Here is a 13,514-nt window from a genome sequence, read left to right on the forward strand (position 1 = left end):
GGACTTGTTTAGGTGGAGGTTGTGGACTTGTTCAGATGCAGGTTGTGGACTCGTTTAGGTGGAGGTTGTGAACTCTTTAGATGGTGGCTGTGGACTCGTTTAGATGGAGGTTGTGGACTTGTTTAGGTGGAGGTTGTGGACTCGTTCAGATGCAGGTTGTGGACTCGTTTAGGTGGAGGTTGTGAACTCTTTAGATGGTGGCTGTGGACTCGTTTAGATGGAGGTTGTGAACTTGTTTAGGTGGAGGTTGTGGACTCATTTAGATGGTGGCTGTGGACTCGTTTAGATGGAGGTTGTGGACTTGTTTAGGTGGAGGTTGTGGACTCGTTTAGATGGAGGTTGTGGACTTGTTTAGGTGGAGGTTGTGGACTCGTTTAGATGGAGGTTGTGAACTTGTTTAGGTGGAGGTTGTGGACTCATTTAGATGGTGGCTGTGGACTCGTTTAGATGGAGGTTGTGGACTTGTTTAGGTGGAGGTTGTGGACTCGTTTAGATGCAGGTTGTGGACTTGTTTAGATGGTGGCTGTGGACTCGTTTAGATGCAGGTTGTGGACTTGTTTAGATGGTGGCTGTGGACTCGTTTAGATGGAGGTTGTGAACTTGCTTCCCTTCCTTCCTCCCTGGAATGAAGGGAAAGTCACACTATAAATGTTCAAATGTAATTTGCACACACCAGCACGCACACACACATGTACGCAAGCACGCACTCACTCATGCACACACACGCATGCATGTGCACGTGTGCATAAATGCACGCGTGCACGCACACAAACTAACCTCTCACTGACAAAAATGGATGTACAATTTTGAGAGTGGTGATCACTCAAAATCATCTGTTCTTGCCGAGCACTATGGCATCTGATTCTACTTATCAAGGTCTTGATTGAAGACCATGATTAATCAATTAGTTGAATCGGGTGTCGTAATGCTGGACTAAAACACACACACCGGCCCTTTTCAGGTAAGATTGGACACCCCTGCCGTAGAGGGTGGGTATGGGTACACGGACAGTGCCTCAACTGAGAACTGAACATGCAAGCTCAGAGCATAGCTGTGGTCACTCCTTCTGCTAGAGAGGACAGGCATCACCTCTTTATCATACAGGTTGATATATACAAGCAGTTTAACTACTGCTTGTATTTTTTCCATAGACTGCGTTGTTGCCGTTCTTGTTGTGTTAGTGTTAATCAGTTTAACCTTCAGGGTCCAAGTTGAACTATGCGGTTGTTCCCTGCACTTGGACCGGTACTTCTCTCTAGGGTTTTCGTCATACTTGTTCCTGGTTATGGTTATACACTTTGTTGTACGTCGCTCTGGATAAGAGCGTCCGCCAAATGCCTGTAATGTAATGTAATGTAATGTAATGATATGTTCAGGGCAGCAATGTATTATAATAGACAGGAAACTGGGTGTGCAGCCTAAAGGTTACAGGTTTGATTCTCCAGTAGGGCACTGCTGCACTTGCGCTCTTGAGCAGTATACTTAACCTGAATTGCTTCAGTATAAATGGCTACTATTGATAAATACTAAAGAAAACAACAAAAAAACCCCCCAAAAAACAGAGTGTCTGCTAAAATGCCTGCAATGTAATGTAAGTCTATGTTTACTTCAATCAAACCGTTGCCAAAATTATTGCAATGACTGCAATGTAAATATGTGATTATACAGAAACCGATGCTGGCTTATGAAAATGGTACTTTAAAAAATCTGGTCACCTTAAAATGTGGTAAAATGTGGCTCAGCCATCTTTTCTTGTTTTTTTTTGACACTGACTGGAGAAAAAGATTCAGGGGTTGATGCAGCCCCCCAACTGTTAAAAAAAAAAAACGAGATGAGTTCCCCTATTTGTTTATCCCTAAAAAAATAATTAGTTGAAAGAATTGTATGAGGAAATGGAAACTCATAGCAGACCCATCATTTCCAGTCTCAGACCCATATGGGCTGCATGTGCAGCGCTACATTTTCCTGGATCCACAGCTTGCTGATAAAAATAAAAAAAATAAAAAAATAATTTAAAAAAAACTTGAGTCTTTCACATTTTACATTTTCCATTTTTACCATGTCCAAGTTTTTCGCTGGCTGCATTTCTACCGCATTAAAAAGATCATTTATCACAAGAATCACTGCATAAAAGTATATGAATCAGCTTGCCAACTGGAGGGAAAAAAACTATTAGTCTGACAGTTATGGCTATGATTGCAGCTGTCTCCCCTCTTTGTGTGTCTGTGTAAAGAAATATCCTTTTGTTTTGTTTTTATTTTAAAATTTGCTGGGTCATTGATGGCAATTGAGCTGGGTCAGTTAGTGCGGTGTTTGGGCAATTAGTTGTAGAGAAGTATGCTTGCCTGTGGATTTAATGTATTGCTGCATAGTTTAGTGGTGAATAAAAAGAATGCACCCGTGTCACTGCTTATGGTGTTCTGATGCCTGTAGTTACTAGTTACCCTGTTAATGCAGCACTTTGTTGCTTTTTTCAGTTTTGACCGTGAGCGTTGTTTAAAGACAAAAGCACCTGGCAAAAGGACACACGCAAAAGGAACACGTTAGGATGGGAGTCGGGGGACTGACTAAATGCAATGACCCAAAGGGGGAGCTAGACCCCTGCAGAAAAAGACCTACTCTTGCAGTGAACGTAAAGTAAACTAGCTCACTGTACTTCACACTCAGTGATGCATTATTAATACATTGGGATACTCATGCTGTTCAGGTGGATGAAACGATAGCCATTAAAAATGTCACCTTCTTCGGTGGGTTTTATGAGTTGCAGACTGATTTATGGGCGCATGGACTTCCCCCAAACACTTGTCCCCGCCAAAATAATGACAGGTGTGTTTGAGGGGGGGTTAGCGTGTGTGTTTTTGGTGGGGAAATGTGCTGTGGGTATGGGATCACTTACTCTCAGCGTGTGTGTGTGTGTGTGTGCGCGCGCGCACGTGCTGGGGGGGGGGGGGGGGGGTGTTTAGGGGGTGTTTGGGGGGTTCTTATGTGTCAAGTCCAATGAGTGATTATGGTGTGAGTGTGCACAGAGTCCCTGTTGTGGAATGCACCATCAAGAAAAAAAACAGACAGTTCTTAGAATTAATGAAAATAGGTGGTTCCCATCCACCAAAAAAAAGAAAAATAAGTTGAAAGGACTTTAAGACAGAAAGAGGGGAAAAGACCAGAGAAAGAAAGGAGAAATAAAAACAGTTAAATTGAAGCTCTGTGATTTGACTCTGGTGTGGAGTATGAGGTCAGCAGTCCCACCCCCTCCCTGGGTTATAGATGCTGGTGGACCCTGATGTTTGTAAAAAACTCGGCAGCCTGTGAACTGCAGTCCTGAAGCAGCTGTTGCCGTGGTGACATTCGTCCGCTAACATGCTCATCCGACCGCTGCTCCCGCTGCTCCTGCTGCTCGCTGCGGTCGTGCTGGTCTCCTGCAACTCTGCTAGGAAGATACGAGGCAAGTGTACCTCTGCTGATGCTCTGGATTTTGCTAGTGCTGAAACTGTTATTCATATAAATAATAATAGTAATAATAACAATAATGTGTTAAATTATTACTCATATTATTTTATTTTTAATATTATTAATATTATTAGTTGTGGTAGTAGCAGCAACAGCAGCACTAGTATCATTATTAGTAGTAGCAGTAATAGTATTGTTACTTGTAGAAGTAGTAGCAGAAGTCATATCCTTGGTATTGGAATTATTTGCACATTTACTCACTTTTATGAATGCTTGCATGTAAAGGGAATGTGCACTAAATATTAAACAAATGCTATTTATACCATATGCTTCTATCAGATGTCAGAGTGCAGTGGGGTTTTGATGAAGAAACTGCTTTATGGGTGATTTTTTTAGTAAAACTGGACTGCTTGTAAACAATGAAGAATGCCAGGAGCCTTTACTCAGTCAGCTGCTGATTTAAATGCCGCATGTTCTGACAGCCTTTAGCAGACATTGCAACGCTGCCTTGCGTGTCCAACATTATTTAAAGCAGCAGTTTCTTCAGTTCGTGCTAAATTGAAAATGCATGCGTGCCACTGAACGAGACCGTTGCCGTAATGACTGCGACATGGCGGTGCAGCGATTTGCCCCGCTCCCTTGTAAGCAGGAGGTTCTTGGTTCGAGTCCCGAGGCTGCCTGGGTTAGAGCTGACACGTTTTCTGTGGGTTTCCCCCTGTGTTTGTGTGTGGTTCCTTCCCACAATTTAAAGACATGTAGGCTCTGGGGTTAACTTGCCAAAGAAGATCTCAATGTTGTGACTGCCCTGGTTAAATAAATGAAATAATAAAATACACACGCATCGCCCTTTTGAAGGATTGCAGTGGGGACAACCGTGCCCAGGCTCATGTCCTTACAGTGCCATGAGCTGGTTGACCATGCTGACACTGGAGTGAGACACAAAGTCTGCCCAAAATCAAAGGGCACGGTTTGCAAATAAAGCAAATGTCAATCATTTTTTCATCATGGTCTCATGTAGGAGAGACTCAAACTGGAAGTGGTGATTCAGGACAAGTCTAGCTATTAACCGTTTTAATATGTTTGAATCAGTGAGAAACCCAGTAACCAAACTCAATTTCTGGTAACTTTAGAGATCGTCTGGAGTGAAGTTTAAATTAACACAGATGCAGGTTTTGACTGGGCTGACGTCAGGCCTGAATGCCACGCTGATTGGTCAGAGGTGTGGGCTGACTGCAGTGATGATTGGTCAGAGATTTGGGCTGAATGCAGTGCTGATTGGTTAGAGGTTTGGGGTAGCATTAGTTCTGATTGGTCAGAAGTGTGGTGTGAATGTAGTGCTGATTGAACAGCAGCGTGGGGTGATGCAATGTGAATTTGTCAAAAATTTAGCTTTCATCTGTCCTAAAAATGGTTTCCTTTCTAAATTTAATTTAATTTATATATTCCTTATTTATTTCCATTTAATTCATCTTATTGAAAAAAATTACATCAAATGTGTCCAGAGACGTGGCTGGATTTTCTACGTCCAGTCTGTGTCCGTGGATGAAATGTAGTGAAATCCTCTGCTGAATTTGCCATTTTCACCACACTCGCGTGTGCAGGCTGACAGGGAGCGTAAACGTGCAGCGCAGATGTGCTGCGTCACCCGCCCGGGCCCAGCACGGTCCTTCTCTGCCGTTTTATTGCTCGGTTTGTGTTTATATCCAACGGTCACTGATTACAGCTGCCTGCAGATGAGGGATTAAGTTCACGCCAGTGTTACGGTGCACGTAGCGTGACGCGTGATGCGTGGTTTGTGATGCATGACATGTGGTTTGTAATGCGTGATGCGGAGGACGGAGTGTGGCACAGTGAGTAAGGAACTGGGCTTGTAACCGAAAGGTCGCAGGTTCGATTCCCGGGTAAGGACACTGCCGTTGTACCCTTGAGCAAGGTACTTAACCTGCATTGCTTCAGTATATATCCAGCTGTATAAATGGATACAATGTAAAGTGCTATGTAAAAAAGTTGTGTAAGTCGCTCTGGATAAGAGCGTCTGCTAAATGCCTGTAATGTAATGTAATGTAATGTAATGTGACGTGTGGTTTGTGATGCGTGACGTGTGGTTAGCGCAGAGCCCCAGGCCATATTGGATGTGGGGTGTGTTGGCAGCCTAGTTTAGCCTAAAGTCACATTCATCCTTAACCTATCACGTGATTTCAGAGGAAGAAAATGACAGAAAGCCAAGGGTGACGTGACCACGATTAGGGTGTGTTCAGTCCTCCGCTCCAGCAAAAATGAAAGAGAACCTACCATTAAAATGACGATAAAACCGAAGTTCGAAGACATTAATGCACACGTGCATGCCCCCCATAAACAGAGGCTATTTTTCTGAATGTAATTCTAAGGTTTGAAATTTTTTTTTCAAAAATCCAAAAAGCGTAAAATTAGGACTGAGATCCCCGCGGACGGGTTCATAACGAGCAGAGCCCGTTTCCCACCCAGCGTTTCACGGATGACAGAAATTAACAAGGCAGGAGAAAAAGCCTCGGCTCTGTGGTTTGTGTTGTGCCAAACTTCCCTTTATTGCACAACAGCACAGCATATAGAAAATAATCATTACTTATTCTTTATGACTTTTTTTTTTTCTTTTGAGAAACGAGGCAAACGCTGTTTCCAGGCGAGGGTGATGAAGTGGTTTCAGATGCTATGGCGAGGGCTTAATTGATGGGACACAACGTACCGTAATAGTTACGGAACTTAACTTGGAATGCTAAGGTTATAGGTTTGTACCCTTGAGCAAGACACTTGACCTGAATTGCTTCAGTATATAGCCAGCTGTTTAAATGGATTGTATGAACGTCGATTACCACAGATACTGGAAGAAAGAAAAAACATCTGTGATGCTATGAGCTCACATTCAGGGAATTTGTGGTGTACTTGGATTGACTGACTGACATTTTATTGTGTTTGTGAACTTTGGTGCTAATGTGCTTAGGGTACAGGTGTTTGGTGTGGAGGTCAGGGTTAGCATTTGGGGATGGTATTCAGGATGACGGTGTTTGGTTTGGAGGTCAGGTTTAGGGTTAAGGAGATGGTATTCAGTGTAAAGCTGTTTGGTGTGGAGATGAGGGTTTGGGTCAGGGAGGTGGTGTTTGGTGTGCAATCTGTGTATGTGAGAGGATGACAGAAATTTTCTGACAGGGTGTAGATAAGTGAGACTCCTCCCATACATTAAGCTTGTCCCCCCCCCCCTCCTTTGAAAAGTCATTAGCTGTTTTTGACATTGGTTTGATAATTATCCAGGATAGTGTTTATGTGCTTTAAAATACTTTTTTCATTCACCACTAACCTCAATTATTCATCAACCACATTAAAATGCACAATGACACAATAACCACAAATAAAGCAAATTGAGTGTGATTTTACCAATGTACACAGAAAGCAGTAAGAGCGTTACCCAGCTCTCTGAGTGCAGAATTTTCTAATTTAGACCAGGTGAATCAAACCTGTCAATAATCCTTCCCAAAAGATACATGAATTTGAAAGCTATTTATTTATTAATTTATTGTTATTGCTGATTTGTATTATTGTTTAAAGCAGAACTTGTCCCAACCCTGTCCCTGGAGATCCACCATCTTGTTTGTCTTCATTTCAACTCTAATTTGGCACACCTTATTCTGAAAAATGAACAGCTCTTTCACCGTTGAATGAGGTGTGCTTTGTCATGGTTGGAGTAAAAACCTATAGAAAGGTAAATCTACAGTAACGGGATTGGGCTGCCCTGATCTAAGCTAAAATCATAAATAAGCTGGATAGACAACAAAAGTCTTGGCGTATTTAAAATACAGGTGAGCTATTAAAATAAATCAACCTGAGATTTTAGACCAGCCACCATCCTTTGGTGCAGTTTTACCACCATATGTTTAGTTCAAAGTCGGGAGGACCTTCTGTGGCCTTCGGTTACCATACGATCCTGAGGACGCGTCCTCAAATTCACCCGCAATGTTCCCTCTGCCCGTGAAAAACTCTTCTCGTAAAACTATGACAGCCGGTTTAAACAGGATATTTATTTTTGTACCGCTGATGCCATCAAAACCTCCTGCAATTACATAGCAAAATGAAACAACATGAACGAGATCCTTCATAATGAAAATGACTGTAATCATTGCATCATTTCTTGTGCGAGTGGGAGTTACGTGGATATCTGGATTCTCCCCAGTGACTCTGAGGCACCTTGGATGCAGCGAGGGCTGTTTCTCGCTGATTTTTTTTCCGGGTGATTAATACCCCTCCTAGGGGTGGAAGACTGGGCACCAGTCTCCTCGGTGCTCGATATCGTTTGATGTCCGCGATTGACTGCGGGCCGCCAAATTTGTCACGAATGTCGTGCAACGTGTTGTTTCAGCAAAATGTTTCCCTTTCAAAGGCTGCCAGGTTAGGAAGGTTAAAGACACTGAAGACTAGAAGGGAGGTTCCTAATATGGCCATGAGCACTCCATGAGTTCATCTCATGATTTTCCATTGAGCTGAAGTAAAGCCTTAAAGTATAACCAAATATTGCCACAATGAGAGCATTCCCTGGCAGGATACACCGCATGTTCTGAAGACGGAGAATCAGAATGCAACCTTTGTATATCCTGTGGTGCCCAGCGGTGTTGACAGGGAACCAGTTTTGTCATTACTCTGGCGATGTAACAGATGTCTGCACAGTTGCCAAGGGAGAATTGTTCTGGCATGCTTCACTAAACGCCAGTAAACTTGTTTTTACAGAAATACAAGTACAACCTTAGCATTGAAAGGTGTTTTTTATACAAATAACTGGGAAACCTTCATGCGTTCGCATTACGTTTTTTTTCCCGAACGGTACAATAATAGTTCGGCAGATCGGAACGTGTTGCTCTGTGGAGCTTGGCCCTGCAAAGCCTTGAAAGTCGGTTTGTGTGTGAACCTCCGGACCAGAGGGGCCCAGAACTAATCTGCTCTGTTCTGACCATCATAATCTTGACCTTTGACCCTAGTTGGAAATTTACCGAAGACTCGGGTCATTGGTCAACTGTCTGCTAAAGCTTTCCACAGTTCGGACTTGTGAAGGTTGCCCGGCAGTTGTCCATTTGTCCTTTCTCTTCGTAATACAGGGGAGCAGTGCTGGCTCCAAAACCACCCAGGTTGTTAAAATGGCTGTGGTCAAAAATGTACTTATTTCAGCCCCCCAAGTGCTCTATCTCTACAAAGACTGGAAAAGGAACAGCCATACAGGGAGATGAAGTTGGAACCAGGGGGGCGTGGTCTCCCCTAGCCATGTACCCCCGCCAGGTCTGCGATTTAAATCCCTGCCCCGGTTTGCGATTGATCGCAAATCTCTCCCCATCCGTCCGGTCCACGATAGCAATCTGACCCCCCCCCCCCCCCATTTTGAGATTGCAGATCAGCCCTCCCAGTTTGTGAAGGCCCCCCTGTGCTTAAACGTGAAACTCCACCTATACCCACGGCCTACGAGACTGGTTTCCTGCGATCGTATTACCAACAGCCAAGTCTTTACCAGAGTTATGTCAAAGGCCAATTGTTGAGTTGGCTTGAATCACTAACTTCTGGTGGAGTTTTGTGTGTTGTAAACAAGGCTGATTCTTCAGAAGTAACCAAACATTGATTTATTGACAAAACACATCCCTGGAAGTTGGTCAGACATAAATCGTAGTATCAACTTAATCAGGCTCAGATCCATAATGCTGCAGGCCATGATTTTACGAAGTTCATTTTTTAAGTCAGCAGTTTCTCTTTTTTCTCTCCGCTGAATATATGGCAAAAGAAAAAATGAAGCAATAACTTTTTATTTTATTTATATTGAGAAAAACTCCAAGTGCACATAAACTAAACTAATTAAAGTAAACTCTTCATGTAACAAGAAACATTCTGGAGACTGCGTGTCTGCCTATAGCCACAACTGAGACCTGGGAAACGCTTCTCAATCTCATCGTCCTTATCCTTTTTTTTTTTTTAATTTCTCTTTCTTGCTGCAATGCATGTCCAGTCATAACCTCTCCATCCATCACACTTTGTTTGTGGGGGAAAGCGTGGTGTGTTAGAGCTGTTGATGTTGGAGAGAATAAAAGGGTTGTTTGGCACGGAGGAACAAAGTGATTCATGGGGTTTTTTTGACTTTGGCAGTCAGAGGCTCCATGATGGTACGCATTAATACGTGTGTGGTGTTTGTGGTGGATACAGGTTTGCAAGTATGCATTGGTGTGGTATGTGGTGTGATATACAGTGAAGTAACTTTACTGTATATCACATTCGTATGGGACGTGCTTTTTTTTGGGAGGGGGGGGGCGAGTGGAAATTAAGGGGGAAGCTGTGTGTAACAGGTATAGGAACCATTTGATGTCAAACCCACTATTATGAGTACTTGGACAAGGTTAAACAAACGTTGTGACCCTCGGATTGGCCAGAAAACGTAAACAGCGGTGTGCGATTGCGCCGCTTCTCTGCGCTCTGCAGGGTCGGCTGCGAGCTTCAGCGCTCATGTCATAATGCTTTATTTTTTTATTTTTTTATTTTTTTGCTTGGTCCTCTACTGGCAGAGAGAATATAAACGAAAGTTGGCCAAAACGATCCCCGTACTCAAATTACTTATTTATTGTAAGAATGAAGCCTTGCTGCAGCCAGGTCTCACGGCACCGCTGACCTCATGCATCTGAGTCTGAGCGAGTAAGAGGCCGCAAATGTCAGCGAGAGCGGGGAAAAGAAACAATGAGAGAAGGGACGCCGCGCACTGAATAATTGTGAAAAATGTCGACTAATTACGTTAAACTATAAAAATCCAAAAAGGAAATAAGCTTACCCTTGTACACAAACTCTTGTGCCCATCCATTCTTGTGGCTGAATTTACAATGACAATTGTTCTTCGCTCAGAAAATGCAATGACTACTGGGAATGGAAAGTATGCTTGGATGTACACTTTGTTTTTTGGTCCTCCCAAGTATGCCAGCAGAACTTTTGGTAAATTCTACTACATACTTACCTGCTGGCATACTTGAGTTTGGGACGCACTTCATTCACATGACCGTTAATGTCCATGCTTCATATCCGCACTTGGTAGTACACAAGTATTCAATTTCAGACATGACCATTGTCTTGTCCTCACAATCCTGACAAATCCACTGTGTCCTTATTACTATAAGAGCCAATAAGAGAGTCTGGCATGCTCATTAATATGCATAAAGGAGCAACGACATCAGTGCTTGTTACAATGTGGAAAGACACCTACACTATCCATCCAGTATGATAAAGTCGTGCTATAATGGAAAGTGAAAGTTCCTAATGTGTATATGTAACTTCTTTTTGACGTTTTACAGCACCCTAACTTTCACTTTTCCAAGGCAGTTTTTGATGTAAAACGCATCCACTTTCAAAGTGAACAATATTCATCTTAATTCCAATGCAGATGTAGGAAATATAACGGCTGCTTTGAATGTATTGTGACACTTTTATGTTGATGGGTGTGATGTTGTGGGGTGAGGTCACAGAGGTGGATGTATTTGGACTCGGCAGGGTTCTTGGCAGTCCAAAAAGGATCACGCTGAACCTTGATGAAACTTGATTTTTTTCTTTTTTTTATTTTTTTTATTTTTTTTTTCTTCTCATTTTCCCGCAGTGAGGAGACAGAACATGAAGGTTCGGATCAACGCCACCGAGGACACGATCATCCTCAAGTTTGTCCGTCCCAACCCCGACATCAAGCTGGAAGGGTACATCCTTGGCTACGGCAGCAGCATGTTCTCCAAACAGTTCATCAAGCTGCCAGACAACGGGGAGCCTTATGAGACTGAGATCGGTGAGTCTGAGACCCCGCTGATCCCAGATGGCGAGCACTGTTGGGCTGAATGGCCTGTACTCATCATGTTACGTCACAATACGTTACGTTACGCTACTTTACACTACGCTACGCTATGTTACGCTATGCTATGTAACGCTACATTACGCTATGCTACGTTATGTTATATTAGTGAATAGACTCATGGCCAGGTAGAATGAGACCCAGTAAATCACAGATGGGATCCACATGCTGTGTTCCTTCCTGTTCCTGCTGCACATGTTTGCTCTATTTAAAGAGTCCTGGTTATTTCTGGAGTCTTATCTAGAGAGAAGCTATTCATACAGGCTTATGAGCAGTGCTAATGCTAAGTCATCAGGATCACAACCTTATATTCGTAATGAATAAATAATTGTATCACATAAAGTTCGATGCCATGTTGGTTGCAAGAGTGATATTGAGGATTTAGTAGCATTAGGGAGCAAATGGGTTAGTGGAAATAATTTTAAATTTTGCATAGGTTCGTACTATTGCAATTCATCCTGGTGCGTGTATGCTCAATCTAAAGCAATATTCCTGGACCCATTTGCTTCCTAATAATACTACATTCTTTATTTCCCTCTGGATAAATGATACATTCCATGAAAAATAAATATAAAAACATACATGAATTCCTCAGCAATCTTGGAAAACTATTTTCAATACACAGTATGGCATCTCTTCTGTTAAAGTGTACCTAGCTGCACCAATGCAATAAATATACAATTACACACAGCTATTGAAATAGGATCCACACAGTTAAAAACAAAAGAAAATCTGACAAGTAAAATTGAATTATTTTTAATTTTATAAAGGCATTTGAGTGCTGAATGAATTTTTAATTCTTTTCATTTAAAATGACTTTTGTGTATACTTGAATGCAACTCATATTATGGTGATACTGTGCAACTCACCTGATCAATGTTCTTCACCAAAATGTCAAGGCAAACAGGGAAATAACTGTTTCTTTTTTTTTCTGCTTGTGTGGCCCAAAAGCAGTCCATCATTTCTGACCTGAATCCCCCAGGGAAGGGTCAGTGGTTTAATGAAAGAGCGGTCTCCAGCGCTTAAGTGACGCGTCTTATTAATCCTCATTAAACGGGCCCTTTTCGTGGCATTCTCTCAACCTTCCGAGGTCACGATCGAAGGTCACGGTCGGGTCCTCGAGGTAAAAAAAAAACCCCCGGAGTTAAAGTTAGTCACTGAGTCATTCGTTTGGTGCTTGTGTTTTCAATCTTTTCGCAATTAGAACCAGGGAGGCTAAAGAATTTCTGCTGTTTTGAGTTAAGATTTGACAGCCGTCCACTCCATTGAGCGCTGTAGGGCGGAGCCCCGCAAACATCCTCCAAGATTAAATCACCGAGCTCGCATAAGCAAATGTAACCGAGGGGCTCCCGCCAATCTTGTTCCCTCACAAACATAACTCCGTTGTTCATCTCTGTTGGTCCGCAGCAGCTGGTGCCGAGCTTAAAACTGTGAGAGCTAAGTGCCCCGTGTAGTAAAGCAGTGACTTAATACCGCCCTTGGGTTCAGACATTAACATTATGGGCCATGAACATCGCGCTGTTTCCTGTAACCTACGCATGGCCTGGCCCTGTGAAGTCTTTACACCTGGATCAGAAGGGGTGCAGACGGGGGATTTGCACTCAGCACATCGCAGCTGTGCACCCATTTTCAATAAAAAAAGAAACAAAAGTCCACCCACAGAAGTCCCACAGAAGAGAATCAGGACCTTATGCCCTGACGGCTGCATTCCTGCAAATAATATAAGATCTGCCGGAAATGGCTCACTCTTATGGAACATCTCTGTTTCAGTGAAGATCTGCTGAGACCAACAGTCTCGCACAGTCTGGCAACACCCTCCTCCCCTCCGCCAAAACATCTCTGAAAGGTGCCCATGTGTCTCCTAGAAATAAATTTTATGAGGTTGAGCTGTCACATAAATTTTCATCAGTGGATTATTTGGAACTGGTGCCCACAAAGAGGCTCGGGTAAATCTCCCAGAATCCATTGCCCCGCATCTGGGCTACCAGCACTTAAGTCAGGGCCCATCCAGAGACCAGGATGTGCAACGTCATAAGGCCTGATGGAAAAAAAGGGTGATGATTCGCTGTTTATGATCTGCCCCAAAACCTTTGCTTTTCATCTTAATATTCACCTGAGTCCTTTCAGAGCAATGAGGTCATCAACGACCATCTAGACTAGAGCTTTCCATCTGACGCTGAACCTCGCTTTC

At 43.0% G+C, this 13,514-nt stretch overlaps 1 protein-coding gene across 5 annotated transcripts in view; it reads left to right on the forward strand.

The window, feature by feature from the left end:
• The first annotated feature begins 3,171 nt into the window (after nt 1-3,171).
• LOC118214145 (target of Nesh-SH3-like) overlaps nt 3,172-13,514 on the forward strand; it is a 39,946-nt gene continuing 29,603 nt past the window's right edge. For 3 of the 5 annotated variants that reach the window (XM_035393778.1, XM_035393780.1, XM_035393779.1), the window contains exons 1-2: nt 3,172-3,442; nt 11,081-11,260. In XM_035393778.1, the coding sequence (XP_035249669.1) occupies nt 3,358-3,442; nt 11,081-11,260 (265 nt within the window). In that variant the 5' untranslated portion in view covers nt 3,172-3,357. The remainder of the gene's footprint in view (nt 3,443-11,080; nt 11,261-13,514) is intronic. The other 2 variants (XM_035393781.1, XM_035393782.1) reach the window with 2 other exon arrangements.

The sequence above is a fragment of the Anguilla anguilla genome, chromosome 15 (assembly GCF_013347855.1).
Source record: "Anguilla anguilla isolate fAngAng1 chromosome 15, fAngAng1.pri, whole genome shotgun sequence".
Classification (NCBI taxonomy): Eukaryota; Metazoa; Chordata; class Actinopteri; order Anguilliformes; family Anguillidae; genus Anguilla; species Anguilla anguilla.